The sequence below is a fragment of the Gopherus evgoodei genome, chromosome 4 (assembly GCF_007399415.2).
Source record: "Gopherus evgoodei ecotype Sinaloan lineage chromosome 4, rGopEvg1_v1.p, whole genome shotgun sequence".
NCBI lineage: Eukaryota > Metazoa > Chordata > Testudines > Testudinidae > Gopherus > Gopherus evgoodei.
Window position 1 is genome coordinate 129,704,082 of NC_044325.1, and position 21,495 is coordinate 129,725,576.

Consider the following 21,495-nt stretch of genomic DNA (forward strand, 5'->3'; position numbering starts at 1 on the left):
GAGGAAATCATGTGTACTCTTGATATTTCCCTTTTTTGGGGGGCCAAATGTAACAAAATCTGAAAAGATTTTTCTAAATTGGTAGCTTGAAGTCACATTCCTAAATCCTTATACAGACACTTAAATTATCTGATTTTCAAAGATGCTGAGCATCTACAACTCCCATTGACTTCAGTGGGAATTGAGGCTGCTCAGCACCTCTGAAAATCAGACCCTTTCTAATTAGACACCTAGGTATGGATTGAGGTGCCTATTATTACACACCCAGATCTGAAAATTGTGCCCACTGGCTATTATTTCAAATGAATCAGTATGAGTTTCTGTTCTTCTATAGAAAAAATTGTCTCTATCTAGCCAAAGCATATTGTCAAGCTATTGTATTATTGCTGATATATTATCCAAATATCAGCCTAACTAGTCCCCAACCAAAAATCAAAGAAATTAGAAAGAAGCCTTTCTTAGTTATGAAATATAAACTGTTCCATCGTCAATATCTTTCATTGTGTGCTTTTTTCACCTTGAACAGCAGAATTATTACATGTATTTTACTTGAATCAAATGTTGGAACTTACATTTTTTCCTTGAATTCAAACTGAAAGAGATTATTGGTGATCTTTGCTCCACTCTGGCCAGAAAACACAAACATCTTGTCTTTGCAAACAGCCACGGGAAAATTACAGCAGGAAGGAGGGATCTCACCACTCTGTTCAATCTAAAAAGTAGCAAAATCCACACTAAATTATATATTTTTCAAACTCCATTGTAAGACTGTCTGAACATGCACACTGAAGGATTAACACAACCCTGCTGATCTCCTTTGGTGAAGAGGAACCATGTAGTGTGTGAACATAAATCATGTTTCCAGCTGACGATGACACACACACACTATAAATTTGGTTGAAGTGTGTAGATACAGCCTCATTCACTTAATAGTGTAGTGTTGACTTAAATAAAGCACCTTGCCAAACAATAGTTAAAGATGCTAAAAAAGATTCAAGAGAAGATCAAAGAATCATAGAATCTTAGGGTTCGAAGGGACCGCGAGGATTGTCTAGTCTAACCCCCTGCCAAGATGCAGGATTTTTTTGTGTCTAAAGATGAACCCTGAACATGCACTTATTTGAAAAAAAACAAAACAAAAAAAAAAAACTATTGACATCACAAGTTTAAGTTACATAAAGAATTCTGATACCATCCTTAACACCCAAACTATGCACAAATACTGCAGAACAGAAACTATCAGCCCCATAGAGATACCCTGAAGAGGTAGTACAATTTTTAAGTGGAACCCTGAGGGTAGTGTCACAAGGGGGAGGCCATGGTAGCATGGTTCCATCAGAACACAAGCATTCTCTACACTAAATTCAGAAACCTCCAGACTGTTGAAGTTGTGCACATGGTTCCTTATGAAACCAAGTATTTGTTGTAAGGTTTTATGAGAAGCTGTGGTCTCATTTCCTTAAGCAGATTCTAAGTCACTGACAAAAGTTACACAGGATACCCCACTACCTGGTCTAAAAGAAAGTAGGTCTGAGAAGTAATTAGCTGAAAAGAGCAGAATTGTTCTGCCAAATTGAGCATTAGACCTTGCTAGCAAAACATGACAGTAATGCTGGATAAAAATACAAATAAAATGCTAGAAAAACAACCACACAACTATAAAAGAAACATTTTTAAGATGTGCTACATGGGCTGCTTTACATTTTACTAAATATGTTTTAAGACCTTCAGAAACTCATCAAGTCATGGCAGATTTTTATGCAAATCCACTTGAATCTCTGAGAAGAGTGACTCTGCTCTGGGTTTGTCCGCAAACATCACAAAAAATTTAGGGGACTTACAATGGGTTTAGTTATAGTTTAATAACAGTCCCTGCGTATTTAAGATTGAAAATTCTTTGGGACAAGATGGACAAAATGCGGGAGACTAAAAATATCCCCATTTTACAGATGGGAAATCCAGGCACAAAGGTTTGCTCAAGGGTATCACAAAGTCTGTAGGAAAGGTGGGAACTGAACCCACATTTAAGCCCTAGCTCAGGACCTTAACCCTAAAAAAAGACGTTACTCACCTTTGTAGCTGTCGTTCTTCGAGATGTGTTGCTCATATCCATTCCAATTAGGTGTGCACACGCCGTGTGCACATTCGTCGAAAGATTTTTATCCTAGTAACACTCGGTAGGTTGGCTGGGTCACTCCCTAGAGTGGAGCCGCCATGGCAACGGATATATACCCCTGCCGTCCCAAAGGTCCTTCAGTTCCTTCTTACCGGCTACTCCGACAGAGGGGAAGGAGGGTGGGTTTGGAATGGATATGAGCAACACATCTCAAAGAACAACAGTTACAAAGGTGAGTAACCATCTTTTCTTCTTCGAGTGCTTGCTCATATCGATTCTAATTAGGTGACTCCCAAGCCTTACCTAGGCGGTGGGGTCGGAGTGAGATGTTGCAGAATGTACAACTGCTGATCCAAATTCCGCGTCATCTCTGGACTGTTGAACCAGAGCGTAATGTGAGGCAAAGGTATGGACCGAGGACGAGGTAGCTGCGCAACATATCTCCTGGATGGGTACATGAGCCAGGAAGGCGGCAGATGAAGCCTGAGCCCTGGTAGAATGTGCAGTGAGGTGGCTCAAGGGAACATGAGCCAAGTCATAACAAGTACAGATGCACGCCGTCAAGCAAGATGAGATCCTCTAGGAGGAGACAGGTAGGCCCTTCATTCGGTCTGCCACCGCGATGAAGAGTTGGGGCGCTTTGCGAAAGGGTTTTGTCCGCTCGATATAAAATGCGAGCGCTCTACAGACGTTTAGGGAGTGCAATTGTTGTTCCCGTTGTGATGAGTGTGGCTTCGGGAAGAAGACCGGAAGGAAGATATCCTGGTTGATATGAAAGGCCAATAACAGTTTAGGGAGGAAAGCCAGGTGTGGCTGCAACTGCACCTTGTCCTTGTGAAACACAGTATACGGTGGGTCCACCGTGAGAGCCCTAAGCTTGGAGACTTATCTGTCCGATGTAATGGCTACGAGGAAAGCTGTCTTCCAGGACAGGTATAGTAGCGAGCAGGTTGCTAACGGCTTGAAAGGGGTAGACATAAGTCTGGTTAGAACCAGGTTGAGGTCCCAGGTTGGGGCGGGACAGCGTACTTGGGGGTATAGGTGGTCCAAGCCCTTGAGGAACCTAGAAACCATAGGGTGTGAGAACAACGGAGCGGCCACTTTCCCCTGGGTGGAAGGTAGAGATGGCCGCCAAGTGCACCTTCAGTGATGATACTGCTAGGCCCTGTAGTTTGAGAGATCAGAAGTAGTCCAAGATGGTGGAGATAGAGACCTCGGTGGGAGTAACATTATGCGTTTCGCACCAGCAGGAGAAAAACTTCCACTCGGCCAGATACGTTGACCGAGTGGAACGTTTCCTGCTACCCTACTTGTACTGAGGCAGAGCAATGTAACTCGGACTGGCTTAACCACACAGCACCCATGCTGTGAGGTGAAGGGACTGCAGGTCTGGATGGTGAAGTCTGCCGTGGTTCTGAGTTATGAGGTCTGGGCGAAAAGGCAGGATAATTGGGTTGGCTATCGACAGGTCGCGCAGCATGGCGTACCAGTGCTGCCTGGGTCACGCTGGAGCGATCATGATCAAGCAAGCTCTGTCCCTGCGGAGCTTTATCAGGACCCTGTGAACCAGCGGGAACGGTGGAAAGGCGTAAAGCAGTTGGCTCATCCACGGCATCAGGAAAACGTCCGAGATCGAGCCCAGGGAGAGGCCTTGGAAGGAGCAGAACATCTGGCATTTCCTGTTCTCGCGGGAAGCGAAGAGGTCTGTACGGGGAAAGCCCCACATCCAGAAAACACAATGAATAACATCCGGATGAGTCGACCACTTTTGAGACAGGAAGGATCTGCTGAGTCAAACCACCAGAGTGTTCCAAACCCCTGGGAGAAAAGATGCTACCTGGTCTATCGAGTGGGCTATACAGAAGTCCCAGAGCTGAATGGCTTCCTGACAAAGTGGGGAGGACCATGTCCCTCCCTGCTTGTTTATGTAATACATGGCCGTTGTGTTGTCTGTGAACACTGAGACACAACTGCCTTGAAAATGCTGTTGAAACGCCTGGCACGCAAGGTGGACTGCTCTCAGCTCTCGGACATTGATGTGCAAGGCCAGCTCCTGAGATGACCAAAGGCCTTGAGTGCGAAGATGGCTGAAGTGAGCACCCCAGCCAAGAGATGACGCGTCCGTCGTCAGGGACATAGAAGGCTGAGGCAAATGGAACGGCATCCCTGCACACACCAGGGAGGGCGTCAACCACCAGTTGAGGGAGCCTAGGATGCTCGGGGGAATCGTGACTATCATGTCTATGGTGTCTCTGCTCGGGTGGTATAACGAGGTGAGCCAAGATTGGAGGGGACGGAGGCGTAGCCTGGCGTGTTTGGTCATGAACTTGCAGGCAGCCATGTGACCCAGGAGAACAAGACAAGTGCGAGCCGAAGTTGTCGGGAAGTTCTGTAGGTCTCAGATAATTATTACCATCACCTGAAACTGTGGTAAGCAGGCTCTGGTGAGATTGGAGTCCAGGATGGCCCCAATGAAGTCCATCCTCTGTGTGGGAACCAGAGTGGATTTCTTTGTATCGATCATCAGGCCTAGACTCATGAATAGGTCCTTGATGATGTCCACATGATGGGTGACTTGTGCCTTGGAGGTCCCTTGAATGAGCCAATCATCGAGATACGGAAAAATGTGTATCCGGTGGGGGGGAGGCAGCGACTACAGTCATGCACTTTGTGAATACTCTTGGGGCTGTAGAGAGGCCGAACGGAAGGACCGTAAACTGGAAATGCTGACGGTTGGCTACAAACCAGAGGTACCGTCTGTGTGGAGGATAAATGGCGATGTGAAAAAACGCATCCTTCATATAGAGAGCGGCATACCAGTTTCCGGGATCCAAGGATGGGATGATGGTCCCCAGGGATACCATGCGGAACTTCAACTTTATCATGAACTTGTTGAGTTCTCGCAGGTCTAGGATAGGTCTGAGACCTCCCTTCACCTTGGGGATTAGGAAATAGCGGGAGTAGAACCCCTTGCCCCTTTCGTCCTTTGGTACCTCCTCTATGGCTCCCATGGCAAGGTGCGTCCGCACCTCTTGTAAGAGGAGTTGCTCGTGAGAGGGGTCCCTGAAGAGGGACGAGGATGGGGGGTGGAAAGGGGAGGGTTGAAATAAACTGGAGGTGGTACCCAAGTTCCACCATGCGTAGGACCCAACGATCCGAAGTTAGCTGGGACCATGCAGGGACGAAAAAAGAGAGGCGATTGTAAAAGGGAGGGAAAGGATCCTGGAAAGTAACTGGTATGCTGTCCTCGGGTGCACCTTCAAAAGTTTGGCTTTCGCCCCGTAGATGGCTTGGAGGGACCCTGATTTTGGCCCCCTTGGGGTCCTGACTGCCGTCTACGACTGGCTTGACCACGCCTTCTGCCAAAGTCCTGCCTCTGTCTAGGCGGAGGGTAAGGGCGGTGAAGCTGGGGGCAGAAAGGCCTGCGCTGAGTCACCGGCGTGTGCATGCGGAGAGAGTGCATAATGACCCTGTTGTCCTTCAGACTTTGCAGCCTAGGGTCAGTCTTTTCAGAAAAGAGGCCTCGACCATCAAAGGGCAAGTCCTGTATGGTATGCTGTAGTTCCAGTCGGAGGCCTGACACTTGAAGCCATGAAATGCGTCTCATGGCAACTGCCGAGGCCAGAGTCCTGGCTGCGAAGTCTGCTGCATCCAGTGAGGCCTGGAGGGAAGTCCTCACCACTTTCTTCCCCTCCTCCAAGACGGCAGCAAACTCTTGATGGGAGTCTTGAGGGACTAACTCCGTCAACTTGCCCACCGCCGCCCAGGTGTTGTAGTTGTAGCGGCTAAGCATGACTTGCAGGTTTGCCACCTGGAGTTGGAGGGCCCCTACAGAGTATATCTTACGGCCCAGTAAGTCCACGCGCCTAGCCTCCTTCGATTTTGGAGCTGGAGCTTGCTGGTCATGGTGTTCCCTCTCATTGACAGACTGTATGACAAGGGAGCAGGGAGGAGGATGGATGTACAGGTACTCATACCCCTTAGAGGGCACCATGTACTTGCGCGCACCTCCCCTGGCAGCGGGTGGAATAGAGGTTGGAGACTGCCAGATGATATCAGCATTGGCCTGGATCGTCTGGATGAATGGTAAGGCCACTCTTGTGGGGGCGTCAGCCGACAGAATATCCACCACCGGGTCCTCTATCTCCTGTACCTCCTCTACCTGGAGATTCATACTGAGTGCCACTCGTCTCAGGAGGTCCTGATGGGCCCTCAGGTCAATTGGAGGAGGGCCCGTAGAGGATGTCCCTGCCACCGCCTCATCAGGAGAGGAGGAAGAGGAGAGGCCAGGGACAAGCGGGTCCTGTGTGGACTCTTGCTCTTGGACGACCTCTGGCTCCAGTGGGATTGGGGGGTCTGGTGGCTGAACAGGCGCTTCCTCCGTACCGGTAGGAGGGGGGCAGCTGATAGTCACCTCCGGCACCCGATGCTCCGCTGGAGCAGAGTGAGATGGGGCTGGAGGTACACTTTGGGCCTGGTGATACGCCCAAGGTGTCCAGAATGACCACTGATGGGGGCTTTGATCTTGGGCCTGGGTCTCCTGGAAGATTCTGGTGGGCACATCGGAGTCACGGTCCTGTGCATAGAATCTGTCCACATGAGAGGACACAGATGCATGTCGAGATGGCCAAGGAGAGGCTGAAAACCCCTGGGAAGAGTCTCCCTCTATGATTGAGCTCGCTCTGTGCGGCACCGGGGATCGGTACCGGAGCCATACCGGTACCAGGAATGAGATTGGGACCTACGACTGGAGCGGTGCCGGGAGATCAACCGGGATCTCGAAGCTCGACGTCTGGAGTGGCTGCGAGAGTCACAGTGCCTGGAGCGGTGCCAGGAGCTGGACTGGTGCCAAGAGTACAGGGCCGGCGAACAGGACGCTGATGGGTGCCGCGAGTGCAACCGGTACTGAGAAGGGTATCAGTGCCTGGACTGCAATCGGCGTTGGGACCGGGATTAGCAATGGGACCGAGAATGCCGGCGGGATCGCAATCGTGAGCGGTGCCGCTCTGCAATGCCGACAGAGGGTGGTCTCATCAAGGCCGGCTTGCCTACAGATTGTATGACCCACACCGGCAGTGCCGGGGGTTGAGGCAGGGCAGACTCTGTCATCATGATCAGCTCCCCTGCCATGGAAAATGTCTCCGGCATGGAGGGAATAGTGAGCTCAACCATGGCTCTCGCCGGGGAGCTTTCAGGTACCGGACTCAACGGCCCTTGTGGGACCGGAATTGATGGTGCCAACGTTGTCGGTGCCGCGGCAGGTGTAGGTGCTGGGTGGTCCGATCTAGCCGGGTGCTCTGGCTGCGGTGCAGGTGGCATGGAAGCAGCAGGAGTCTTATGTCTCTTCACCCGCAGGGAGAGAGAACGGTGCCGAGCAGACACCGGTGCCGGCGATGGTCGGTGCCAAGAGGCCTTAGCAGTACTGGTGTGATCCGGTGCCAAAGAAGCGCTTCTGCCAGTGGATTGTCCAGCGCTTGGTGCCGAGGGCGGAAGAGTAAGAGCTGCCTCCATCAGGAGCTGTTTGAGACGAAAGTCCCGCTCCTTTTTCGTTCTCGGCTTGAAGGCCTTGCAGATTCGGCACTTATTGGCGAGGTGGGATTCCCCGAGGCACTTAAGGCAGGAGTCGTGGGGATCTCCTGTTGGCATCAGCTTGAAACCCAGTGAACCAGGCATGGGCCCCGGCACCGGGTGCGGGAAAGGGGCTAATCCCTGAATCCCTCTTAACTATATACACTAACAATGTTATAAAAACAAATAAGAATTAACTGCAACTATAGAAATTTCAACTACATAGACAAGAATAATGAGAGAACTATGAGTAACTAGGGAAGTGGAGATCAGGTAAGCCGTGCTCCTCTGGTCCAACGACCGACACGGGCGGTAAGAAGGAACTGAAGGGCTGTTGGATCGGCAGGGGTATATATCCGGTGCCATGGCGGCGCCACTCTAGGGGGCGACCCAGCCCACCCACCGAGCGTTGCTAGGGTAAAAATCTTCTGACGAATGTGCACGCGGCGCACGCACTCTTAATTGGAATCGATATGAGCAAGCACTCGAAGAACTTCCTTTCTCTCATATAACAGCATAGTTTCTCTAGTAAAGAGTGTAGTTTAGGAAAAAATACTAATTAGGTGATGGTGATTGTAAGAGTAATTATTTTATGAATGAGATAGGATTAAAAACAATTAAGATATCAAGTACCCATGTGTATAACAGGACAACTGGCTAGTAAGAGCTCTAGTTCAGAGAGACCACTCCATTCTCAGGAAAGCATGCAACTTTTTTCAGTTCTTGGGACTAAGATAAGTTGTTGTTTTTTTTAAATAGTCTATTTTTGCCCCAGCACAAAAGGTGGAGTTCACAGGGGCTCTTTTCCAAGCCTGTGAAAAATTAACAACTAGATGACAGGTTTCAAGCAAATCAGAAGGTGATACTTTCTGTAAGATTTAAACCTTATGCAAGCACAATTGTAGTTGTGACATCATTTGCCAAATGTCAGTTGGGACCTTTACAGGGATGGCTAAGAAAAATGACAACTGATCAGCACAGAAATATAATAATTTCATCTCCAGATAAGATTCCTTAAAACAAGATGGATAAATGTGAAGAATGTCTGACATTCATTCCTCCACTCCTCTGATAACTTTCTTTACATTAAAAATTGAAGTTCCCATTTAATTAAATTTGAAAACGAATACAATTATTACAGTAGTCTGTTATTTATTTTGATACTGAAGTCAATTTACACCATACACTAAGCCACAGCTCACTTTGAGGGGAACAGATATGTTCATGAGACAGAACCAACAAAGGAGGAAAGAAAGGGCACAACAGTCCAGCCAACAACTATGTCTCCTCCAAGATAACACCTGTCACTTTTGTGGGAAAATCTGCAGGACACAAATTGGGCTCCTCAGCCACTTAAAAACCCCCCTTGGCAGACATCATCCTTGCATCGAGGGATAGCCGAAGAACATCAATTTATCTTATGCTGTCTCCACATTCCCCAGCTTTCAGTGTGCTGCAGATTTTGTACTTGGCAACACAATTAATAGAAGTTATCAGAGAAAATATGGATGTTTTGGCAAGTGGGTAGAGGGAACTGGGGATTTTAGCATCTGAAGAAATATGTGAGACTGTTTGGAATTATGAGGTCAAATTCACACTGTGCCACAGTGACAGACACATTTGTGATTTCTAGATTGGTTATGGTAAAAAACGGTTACCCACCTTTTAGTAACTGTTGTTCTTCGAGATGTGTTGTTCGTGTCCATTCTAAGCAGGTGTGTGCGCGCCGCATGCATGCCAGCTGGAAGATCTTCCCCTAGCAGCGTCCGTAGAGTTGACCTCAGCGCCCCCTGGAGTGGCGCCTCCATGGCACCCTATATAGGGGCCCGCCGACCCTCCACCCCCTCAGTTCCTTCTTGCCAGTAGTCCAACAGAGGGGCAGGAGGGTGGGTATTGGAATGGACATGAACAACACATCTCGAAGAACAACAATTACTAAAAGGTGGGTAACCATTTTTTCTTCTTTGAGTGATTGTTCATGTCCATTCCAAGCAGGTGACTCACAAGCCTGAGCCTAGGCAGTGGCGTTGGGAGTTCACTGCTGATTGAAGCACTGCACGGCCGAAGGCTACGTCATCTCTGACCTGGTGCGTGATGGCATAGTGCGACGTAAACGTGTGGATGGAGGACCACGTGGCAGCTCTACATATTTCCTGAGTCAGGACCTGGGCCAGGAACGCCACGGAAGAGGCCTGCGCCCTTGTAGAGTGGGCCGTGATCGGAGGAGTAGGGACCTTAGCCTGACGGTAACATTTCCGGATGCAGGCCGCGATCCATGAGGAGATCCACTGAGACGAGACTGGGAGTCCCCTCATCCTATCTGCCACAGCAACAAAGAGCTGGGTTGATTTCCTAAACGGTTTGGTCTGTTCAATATAGAAAGCTAGGGCCCTGCAGACATCCAGGGAATGCAGTCTACGCTCCGTACCTGAAGAGTGTAATTTTGGATAGAACACCGGGAGAAAAATATCCTGATCCATGTGGAATTGGGAGACTACCTTCAGAAGGAACACCGGGTGTGGCCTGAGTTGGACCTTGTCTTTATGAAAGACAATGTATGGAGGCTCGGATGTCAGCACTCTGAGTTCCGTGACAACTCCTGGTCGAGGGGATAGTGACAAGGGATGCGACACTGTATGAGAGGAACAGCAGAGAGCATGAAGCCAGGGGCTCGAAGGGAGGCCCTGTGAGGGCAGAAAGGACCCAACTGAGGTTCCAGGCCGGGGCTGGTTGTCGAGTATGCGGAAATAGCCTGTCCAGGCCCTTGAGGAAGCGACCAACCAGCGGGTTCGCAAAAACCAAAGTACCCTGCTCTCCTGGATGGAACGCCGAGATGGCCACTAAATGAACCCGAACTAAAGAGAGGGAAAGCCCTAGCCGTCTCAGATGAAGCAAGTAATCCAGGATAAGAGGGATCGGGGCCAGCAATGGTGCCTGTCCCCACTGTTTGGCCCAGATGGAGAAACGTTTCCACTTAGCCAGGTAAGTGGTCCTGGTAGATGGTTTTCTGCTACCAAGCAGGACTTGCCTGACCTGTTGAGAGCATTGCATCTCCACAGGGTTCATCCATGGAGCATCCAGGCTGTGAGGTGGAGCAATTCCAGATTTGGGTGGCAGAGGAGGCCCTGATCCTGTGTGATCAGGTCCGGGAGCAGAGGCAGTATGAGGGGCGTAGTGCACATTTGCAGGAGAGCTGTGTAACAGTGTGGGAGCGGCCACGCCGGCGCTATCAGGATCACAGCGGCGCGATCCCTGTGGATCTTGAAAATCACCCTGTGAACCATGGGAATCGGGGGAAAGGTGTAAAGCATACTATCTTCCCAGGAGAGGAGGAAAGCATCCAGCAGAGACCCCAGACTGCGGCCCACGAGGGAGCAGAACGTTGACACTTCCTGTTGTCTCTCGAGGCAAACAGGTCTATTTGAGGATAACCCCAGAGGTGGAAAATTGAGTGCACTACATCCCGGCGAAGGGACAACTCGTGACCATGGAATGAGTGGCTGAGGGCATTCGCCAGGCCGTTCTGCTCCTCCAGGACGTAGGATGCTGACAGGTGAATTGCGTTCCGTATGCAAAAGTCCCATAGCATGAGGGCTTCCCGGCACAGGGGAGAGGAGCGTGCACCCCCGTTTGTTGATATAAAACATTGCTGATGTGTTGTCCGTGAGGACTGAAACACATCTGCCTGCCAGGTGGAGTTTGAAGGTTAGGTATGCCAGACACACTGCTCACAGCTCCCTGACACTGATGTGCAAGGCAAGCTCTTTGGCGGGGGAGGAATAGCTCAGTGGTTTGAGCATTGGCCTGCTCAATCCAGGCTTGTGAGTTCAATCCTTGAAGGGGTCACTTAGGGATCTGGAGCAAAAATCAGTACTTGGTCCTGCTAGTGAAGGCAGGGGGCTGGACTCTATGACCTTTCAAGGTTCCTTCTAGTTCTAGGAGATAGGTATATCTCCAATTATTTATTTTTTTTAATTTCTGGTGACCACAGGCCTTGGGTCCTGAGGTTCCCCAGATGCACCTCCCCCACCCCAATCCGATGCATCCATTACCAAGGAAAGGGAGGGCTGGGGGCTGGCAAAGGGAACTCCCGCACACACTTCTTGCAAGTCGAACCACCACTGAAGGGAGTCCAGCACCATACAGGGGAGTGTCATCACCGAGTCTAGGGTGTCCCTGGTCAGGCAGTCTACAGTCACCAACCAAGACTGGAGAGGATGCAACCTGAGCCTGGAGTGGCTCACCACATAGGTACACGCTGCCATGTGGCCCAGCAACTTGAGGCAGTTTCTTGCTATGGTGGTCAGGGCACAGTGGAGACCGAGAATGATTTCGGACATGGACCAGAACCTGGACTCCGGTAGGTACACTCTGGCATGGGTTGAGTCCAGAACTGCCCCTAAAAACTCTATCCTCTGAGTGGGAGACAGGGTGGACTTGGCCTCGTTCAGCAGGAGACCGAGCTTGAGGAAGGTCTGTCTGATGAGGAGCACCTGAGCCTCCACCTGTGCCCTGGTATGGCTCTTTATGAGCCAATTGTACAGGTAGGGGAATATCTGAATCCCCTGTTTGCGCAGGAAGGCTGCCACGACAGCCATGCACTTTGTGAAAACCCTCGGGGCTGCTGACAGGCCGAAAGGCAGTACTGTGAACTGAAGATGGGCGTTGGCTATGACGAACCTGAGGTAACGCCTGTGTTGGGAGATTATGGCAATATGGAAATACGCATCCTTCAAGTCGAGGGCGGCATACCAGTCTCCTAGATCCATGGAGGGAATGACAGAGGACACGGAGACTACGCGGAACTTGAGCTTCTTTACGAACTTGTTCAGATGCCGCAAGTCCAGAATAGGTCTGAGGCCCCCTTTCGTTTTCGGTATTAGGAAATAATGGGAGTAGAAACCCCTGCCCCTGAATTCCTGAGGAACTTCCTCCACTGCCCCTGCTGCGAGGAGGGACTGCACTTCCTGAGTTAGAAGTTGCTCTTGAGAGGATCCCTGAAGAGGGACGGGGAGGGGGGCTGGTGGGGCGGGAGGGTGGAGAACTGGATAGAATATCCCTTCTCTACCGTGCGAAGCACCCAACTGTCTGATGTGATTTGGGACCAGGCACGATAGATGGGGGACAGACATGATCCAAAGGTAGGGATGGGAGGATCTAGAGTTTTGACTACGCACGGGACAGTCGCTGAGCGGCGATCAGCGTCGGGAACATTCCCTCAACTGTCACTGGTACCAAGTCAGGGGCGGCTGTGGAGATCCCAGGGACTCAATTTCTGGGGGGAGGGACAGGTCAGTGGCTTGAGCATTGGCCTGCTAAACCTAAAGTTGTGAGCTCAATCCTTGAGGGGGCCATTTAGGGATCTGGGACAAAAATCTGTCTGGGGATTGGTCCTGCTTCAAGCAGGAGGTTGGACTAGATGACCTCCTGAGGTCCCTTCCAACCCTGGTATTCTATTATTCTTATGGTAAAGTACCAGGACTACAGGCATGGTAGAATTGGTGGCTTCAATTTGTTTGTTTAGACACCATTTGTGGAATTTCTTCTATTTGTGGAGGTATGACAAGCATGTAGTTGGTAAGAAGTCTTTAACTTCCTCAGAGCAGATCATCTCCTCGACTTGGAACCATTGAGGAGTCAGGCTCTCAGGTGGAGTGTCTCCATAGATTCATAGACTTAAGGTAAGAAGGGACAATTATGGTCATCTAGTCTGACCTCCTGCAAAATGCAGGCCACAGAATCTCATCCACTCACTCCTGGAACAAGCCCCTAACCTGTGTCTGAGTTATTGAAGTCCTCAAGTCGTGGTTTAAAGACCTCAAGGTGCAGAGAATCCTCCAGCAAGTGACCCATGCCCCATGCTGCAGAGGAAGGCAAAAACCTCCAGGGCCTCTGCCAATCTTCCCTGGAGAAAAATTCCTTTCCAACCCCAAATATGGAGATCAGTTAAACCCTGAGCATGTGGGCAAGACTCACCAGCCAGCATCCAGGAAAGAATTCTCTGTAGTAACTCAGATCTCACCCCCATCTAACATTCCATTACAGACCATTGGGCATATTTACCTGCTAATAATCAAAGATCACTTAATTGCCAAAATTAGGCTATCCCATCATACTATCCCCTCCATAAACTTATCAAGCTTAGTCTTGAAGCCAGATATGTCTTTTGCCCCCACTACTCCCCTTGGAAGGCTGTTCCAGAACTTCACTCCTCTAATGGCTAGAAACTTTCGTCTAATTTCAAGTCTAAACTTCCTAGTGTCCAGTTTATATCCATTTGTTCTTGTGTCCACATTGGTACTAAGCTTAAATAACTCCCCTCCCTGATATTTATCCCTCTGATATATTTATAAAGAGCAATCATATCTCCCCTCAACCTTCTTTTGGTTAGGCTAAACAAGCTAAGCTCTTTCAATCTCCTTTCATAAGACAGGTTTTCCATTCCTCGTATCATCCTAGTAGCCCTTCTCTGTACCTGTTCCAGTTTGAATTCATCCTTCTTAAACATGTGTGACAAAGTTCCTCCTCTACCTTGGTGGGTCCTGCACTTATTGGCAGATTTGCTCACATCAGTGATCTTCCCCACAGTCTGGATCAACTCCTGTGTCTGATCAGGAGTTGGGAGGTTTGGGGGGAACCCGGGCCCACCCTCTACTCCAGGTTCCAGCCCAGGGCCCTGTGGATTGCAGCTGTCTATAGTACCTCCTGTAACAGCTGCATGACAGCTACAACTCCCTCGGCTACTTCCCCATGGCCTCCTCCAAACATCTTTTTTATCCTCACCACAGGATCTTCCTCCTGATGTCTGATAACGCTTGTACTCTTTAGTCCTCCAGCAGCACACCCTCTCACTCTCAGCTCCTTGTGCCTCTTGCTCCCAGCTCCTCACACGCACTTCCTCTCCTCTGGGTCCTCCCCGCCTGACTGGAATGAGCTCCTTTTTAAACCGAGGTGCCCTGATTAGCCTGCCTTGATTGGCTGCAGGTGGTCTAATCAGCTTGTCTGCCTTAATTGGTTCTAGCAGGTTCCTGATTACTCTAGTGCAGCCCCTGCTCTGGTCACTCAGGGAACAGAAAACTACTCATCCATTGACCAGTATATTTGCCCTCTACCAGACTCCTGTACCCCACTGGTTTGGGTCTGTCACATATCCCTCCTCTCTGCTCAACACCAAGGGGTTGGGCAGCTTGGGATGCCAGACAATGCACACATGACAAGCCATCAGCATTGCCGTGACGGCTCCCTGCTCTGTGTTGCACATGGAACTGGAAAGGTGGGAGGGATAAGAACCACCTGGTCACCCTCGTGTTCTTCTCCTTTTTCCGCTGCATCCATTGAAGAGGGGCATGCTCGGTCACAAGGACAAATTTGCGTCTGAGCAAGTAGTAGCGCAAAGCTTCCATGGCCCATTTTACGGCAAGGCACTCTCTCTCCACCACTGCATATTTTTGTTCCCTCGGAAGGAGTTTCCTACTGAGATACAGAATTGGGTGTTCCTCCTCCCCGACTATCTGTGATAGAACAGCCCTCAACCCTACTTCCGATCCATCTGTCTGCAGGATAAATTCCTTGCTGAAATCAGGGGCTATCAGTACAGGATTACTGCAGAGGGCAGTCCTTAGGTCTGTGAATGCTTCCTCTGCTGCGTCAGACCATCTGACCAGATCAGATCCACGGGCTTTTACTAGGTCTGTCAGGGGGCTTACCCTTGTGGTAAAGTGGGTGGTCGTCGGTAATACCCCACTACACCTAGAAATGCCCGGACTTGTTTCTTGTGATGCAGTCGGGGCCAATTTTGGATGGCCTCCAACTTGTTCACTTGGGGTTTTACCAGACCTTCTCCCACAATGTAGCCAAGATATTTGGCCTCTGTAAACCCTACAGCACACTTGGCAGGGTTTGCTGTAAGGCCAGCTCGCCTGAAGGTATCAAGGACTGCCTCCACCTTCTCTAGGTGAGTTTCCCAGTCTGGAATATGAATGACCACATCGTCCAAGTAGGCAGTAGTATAACTGTTATGCGGGTGTAATAGCTTGTCCATGAGGTGCTGGAAAGTAGCTAGGGCCACATGTCCAAAAGGGAGGACAGTATATTAAAAAAGACCCTCTGGTGTAGAGAACGCAGTCTTTTCCTTTGCACCTTCTGCAAGGGGAATCTGCCAGTACCCCTTTGTCAAGTCTAGAGTAGTCAAGTACCGGGCATTACCCTGACGGTCCACTAGCTCATCTATGCAAGATATGGGGTACGCGTCAAACTGGGATACTTCATTTAGTCGTTGGAAGTTGTTGCAAAACCTTGTAGTGCCATCAGGTTTGGGCACCAGCAAGATTGGGCTGGATCACTGACTGTGGGATTCTTCGATGATCTCCAACTCCAGCATTTTTTTTACTTCTGCTTTTATTTCCTCCCTTTTGGCTGCTGGCACCCGATAGGGCCTCATTGTTATTCTGGCCCCAGGGTTCGTGACGATGTGGTGACATGTCTCAGTTGTTTGACCTGGTTTTGTCGAGAACACATCTTGGTTCCGGAAGATCATCTCAGACACCTCATTTTTCAGGTCTGGTGTTAAATCGGGAGACATTCTCACCTGTTTGGAAGGCTTGTTTTCCTAGGTTAGGTCTTTTCGGATAGTTATGCATGCCTCCTGTGCATGCCAGGGTTTCAGAAGGTTGATGTGATAAATCTGTTCTTGTTTTCGGTGTCCTGGCTGCCGCACCTTATAGGTTACTTCCCCCACGGGTTCAACCACCTCATAGGGCCCCTGCCATTGGGCCAGAAGCTTGCATTCTACCGTGGGTACCAACACCATCAACCGATCCCCTGGTTGGAACTGTCGGACTTTTGCCTGGCGATTGTAATAGGTTCTCTGGGCCTCCTGGGCCTTTTCCAAATGTTCCTGTACAATAGGGGTGACCCGGGCTATCTGGTCTCGCATATGTATTACATGTTCTATTATATTTCTCCCCTCATTGGGTTCCTCTTCCCAGATCTCTTTGATGATGTCTAGTATGCCACAGGGGTGACGCCTGTATAATAACTCGAAGGGGGAAAACCCAGTTGAGGCCTGAGGTACCTCTCGGATAGCGAACATAAGGTAGGGCAGTAGGGTGTCCCAATCCTTCCAGTCCCGACTTACCACCTTCCGTATCATAGCCTTGAGGGTTCGGTGAAACCTTTCTACCAAGCCATCAGTCTGCGGATGATAAACTGAAGTTCTCAGGGTATGTATATGGAGCAGCGTACAGAGGTCCTTCATTAGCTTTGACATAAATGGGGTTCCTTGGTCTGTTAATATCTCCTTTGGTAGCCCCACTCAGGCAAAGATCCCCACCAGCTCTTTGGCTATCATTTTAGAGGCTGTGTTCCGCAGGAGGACAGCTTCTGGGTAGCGACTAGCATAGTCCAAAACAACAAGTATATATTGGTGGCCCCGAGCTGTCTTCTCCAGGGGTCCCACTAGGTCCATGGCTATTCACTCAAAAGGGACCTCTATGATGGGAAGGGGTACTAAAGGTGCCCTCAGGTGGGGACGGGGACTATGCAGCTGACACTCCAGGCAGGACGCACAGTACCTCCGCACTTCTTCATGTACTCAGGGCCAGAAGAACCGTCGTAGGACTCATGCCAGGGTCTTCTCTACCCACAAGTGCCCCCCCAAAAGATGACTATGAGCAAGACGTAATACAGCATTCTGCTGTTCTTGAGGTACTAAGATCTGCTGTACCTTCTGCCCCTGTACTGATGCAACCCGGTATAAGAGATTCTTCTTCATTATGAAGTAGGGTCCTGGTCCCTGGGTTCTCCCTTCCAAAGGGACCCCAACTATTTCAGTCACCTCTTTCCTAATGTTGTCGTACCTTGGGTCTTCGGCCTGGTCCCATCCAAAATTTCCTCTCCCGGGGCTAATCTGTCCAAGATCTAGGGGCCCAGTCTCTGTTGCCTCTACTGGTTCAGAAGCGTTAGGATGGGGGTCAGACTCAGGTGCTTCTCCCTCTTGGGTGGCCTTCTTTTCAGCTGCTCGGGTCCGCCTACCTACGAGAGCAACCCTCTGGCTTTGGGCCAGTATTCGGGTTCCCAAAGCCTTAACTGCCCTCCTTTCCCTTTTTGACTTTCTACCTTGTCTGGGAATGGAAAATAAATCTAGGGATATTTCAGAGAAGACTAGGGGTTGACAGTCTACTGTGGATGCCTCACTAACATCAGGGTTCCCCCTCTTTCTCCAATCCTCCTAAGTCTCCAAACGCTGGGAAGTCCCTCCCTATGAGCACCGGGTACGGGAGTTTAGGGACTACACCTGTTGCTACCTCAGTAGTGTTCCCCTAAATCTCAATTTTTACTGGGATGGTGGGGTAGTAACCAACTGTCCCATGGATGTATGTTATCCCCGTACGCTTAGCCCGCAGCAGCTGACTACACTTCACAAGCTTCCCTGAGACAAGCATGATAGCACTCCCCAAATCAACCAGTGCTGTGGTCTCTACCCCATTTAGCTTTACTGGTCTGGTGTACGTATGTGGGATTAGTAAAACCGCCACAAGGTGGATTAGGGAGCATGGATCTGCCCAGTTCCCCAAGTTACACTGCATAGGCTCCTCAGCATTGGGACACTGTGCAGCTACATGTCCCTACTCCCCGCAGGCATAACATCTGTATGGAGCCCTAGGCACTCCCCGGTCTCTTGGTTTGGGCAATCTAACATCATGATCCTCTTCTCCCTTTGTGCTCCGACTCTTTGTGGCCTCTGGTGGGCCTTCAGCCCCTCTCTTTTTCCACCTGGGCCCTCCTGGTGGCCCAGTCATCTGAGCTCTAGGGCTTGGTGCTGCTAGTTTAACCTGGGGTGTCTCTTCCTTAACTGGTCGGGTCAGCTCCCTCGCCATCCTTTGCCTCTTTACCAGTGCAACAACCTCATCATAGGTGGAGGGTTCGTTCTGGCTTACCCAAGCACGAAGGTCTGGCGGTAGTCCCCTCATGTATCAGTCAATGACCAGAACCTCTAGTATCTCTTCCGGACTCCGGGACTCTGTTAGCAATCACTTTCGTGCGAGATGGATGAGTTCACACAACTGGGACCGCGGGGTTTTGTTTTCCTCGTACTTCCACTCGTGATACCATTGGGCCCGCACTGCGGTCCTTACCCCAGATCTGGCCAGGATCTCTGCTTTCAGCTGGGAGTAGTCTGCTGCAGCCTCTTCCGGCAGATCATAGTAAGCTTTCTGGGCCTCCCCACACAGGAATGGGGCAAGGATGCCAGACCACTGATCTTGAGGCCAGGCCTCCCGTAGGGCTGTCCTCTCAAAGGCCAGAAGGTATGCCTCTACATCATCCTCCCGCGTCATTTTCTGCAGCCAATGGCTGGTCTGTATGATCTGTGTCCCATCATGGCCACGGTTCAGTTCTGTAAGGGTCTTTACCTGGTTTACCAGTTCCCGCAACATAGCCCGGTCTTGAGAAGCCTGGTCCATCAGCAGGCTATTAGTCTCTTGCTGCAGCCGCACTGCCTCCTGTTGGGCAGCTGCCTGGACCTGGGTAGCCTCTTGCTGGGCCTCTGTAGCTTGTATCAATGCCCATACTAAATCATCCATTGTGGTGAAAAAAATAAACCCTCTAATTTTTTTTTTTTAAATCACCCTCCTCCTTCTGCCGCGCTGTGCACACCAGATCCCATTCCTGAGACCGGTTGTGACAAAGTTCCTCCTCTACCTTGGTGGGCAGATTTGCTTACCTCAGTGATCTTCCCCACAGTCTGGGTCAACTCCTCCTGTGTCTGATCAGGAGTTGGGAGGTTTGGGGGGAACCCGGGCCTGCCCTCTACTCTGGGTTCCAGCTCAGGGCCCTGTGGATTGCAGCTGTCTATAGTACTTCCTGTAACAGCTGCATGACAGCTACAACTCCCTCGGCTACTTCCCCATGGCCTCCTCCAAACATCTTCTTTATCCTCACCACAGGATCTTCCTCCTGATGTCTGATAATGCTTGTACTCTTTAGTCCTCCAGCAGCACACCCTCTTACTCTCAGCTCCTTGTGTCTCTTGCTCCCAGCTCCTCACACGCACTTCCTCTCCTCTGGCTCCTCCCCGCCTGACTGGAGTGAGCTCCTTTTTAAACCGAGGTGCCCTGATTAGCCTGCCTTGATTGGCTGCAGGTGTTCTAATTAGCCTGTCTGCCTTAACTGGTTCTAGCAGGTTCCTGATTACTCTAGTGCAGCCCCTGCTCTGGTCACTCAGGGAACAGAAAACTACTCATCCATTGACCAGTATATTTGCCCTCTACCAGACTCCTTGTACCCCACTGGTTTGAGTCTGTCACACATGGGAGACCAGAACTGCATGCAGTATTCCAGATGAGGTCTCACCAGTGCCTTGTATAACAGTATTAACACCTCCTTATGTTTACTGGAAATACCTCACCTGATGCATCCTAAAACCGCAATAGCTTTTTTAACGGAGCTATCACATTGGCGGCTCATAGTCATCCTGTGATCAACCAATACTCCAAGGTCCTTCTCCTCCTGTGTTTCTTCCAACTGATGTGTTCCCCATTTATAACCAGAATTCTTGTTATTCATCCCTAAATGCATGACCTTGCAGTTCTCACTATTGAATTTCATCCTATTACTATTACTCCTGTTTACAAGGTCATCCAGATCTTCCTGTATAATATCCCGGCCCTTCTCTGTATTAGCAATACCTCCCAGCTTTGTGTCATCCGCAAACTTTATTAGCACATTCCCACTTTTTGTGCCAAGGTCAATAATAAAAAGATTAAACAAGATTGGTCCCAAAACCGATCTCTGAGGAACTCCACTAGTAACCTCCTTCCAGCCTGACAGTTCACCTTTCAGTATGATCCGTTGTAATCTCCCCTTTAATCAGTTCCTTATTCACCTTTCAATTTTCATATTGATCCCCATCTTTTCCAATTTAATTAATAATTCCCCATCTGGAACCGTATCAAATGCCTTACTGAAATGGAGGTAACTTAAATCCACTGAATTTCCTTTGTCTAAAAAAATCTGTTACCTTCTCAGGTTGGTTTGGCACTATCTACCTTTTGTAAAACCATGTTGTATTTTGTCTCAATTATCATTGACCTCAATGTCCTTAACTGCTTTCTCCTTCAAATTTTTTTCCAAGACCTTGCATACTACAGATGTCAAACTAACAGGCCTATAGTTACTTGAAACACTTTTTTACCTTTCTTAGAAATAGGAACTATGTTACCAATTCTCCAGTCGTACGGTACAACCCCGAGTTTACTGATTCATTAAAAATTCTTGCTAATGGGCTTGCAATTTCATGTGCCAGTTCCTTTAATATTCTTGGATGAAGATTATCTAGGCCCTCCGATTTCATCCCATTAAGCTATTCGAGTTTGGTTTCTACCTCGTATGTGGTAATATATACCTCTATATCCTCATTCCCATTTGTCATCCTACCACTATCCCTAAGCTCTTCATTAGCCTCATTAAAGACTGAGGCAAAGTATTCGTTTAGATATTGGGCCATGCCTAGATTACCCTTAACCTCCACTCCATACTCAGTGTTTAGCGGTCTCACTTCTTCTTTCTTTGTTTTCTTCTTATTTATATGGCTAGAGAACCTTTTACTATTGGTTTTAATTCCCTTTGCAAAGTCCAACTCTACATGGTTTTTGGCCTTTCTCACTTTATCCCTACATGTTCTGACCTCAATAAGGTAGCTTTCCTTGCTAATCCCTCCCGTCTTTCACTCCTTGTAGGCTTTCTGCTTTTTCTTAATCACCTCTCTGAGATGCTTGCTCATTCAGCTTGGTTTACAACGTCTGCCTATGAAT

General features: G+C 49.4%; 1 protein-coding gene across 12 annotated transcripts in view; it reads right to left on the reverse strand.

Annotated features, from left to right (window-relative positions):
* Positions 1-21,495, reverse strand: part of LZTR1 (leucine zipper like transcription regulator 1) — a 277,591-nt gene that overhangs the window by 132,895 nt on the left and 123,201 nt on the right. For 11 of the 12 annotated variants that reach the window (XR_004000204.1, XM_030561051.1, XM_030561049.1 and 8 more), the window contains one exon: positions 573-712. The exons of the other annotated variant lie outside the window; for it this stretch is intronic. Coding sequence is in view for 10 of the 11 variants with exons in the window: in XM_030561051.1 (XP_030416911.1) it covers positions 573-712 (140 nt within the window). In the remaining variant the exon portion in view is untranslated. The remainder of the gene's footprint in view (positions 1-572; positions 713-21,495) is intronic. 12 annotated transcript variants of the gene reach the window in all.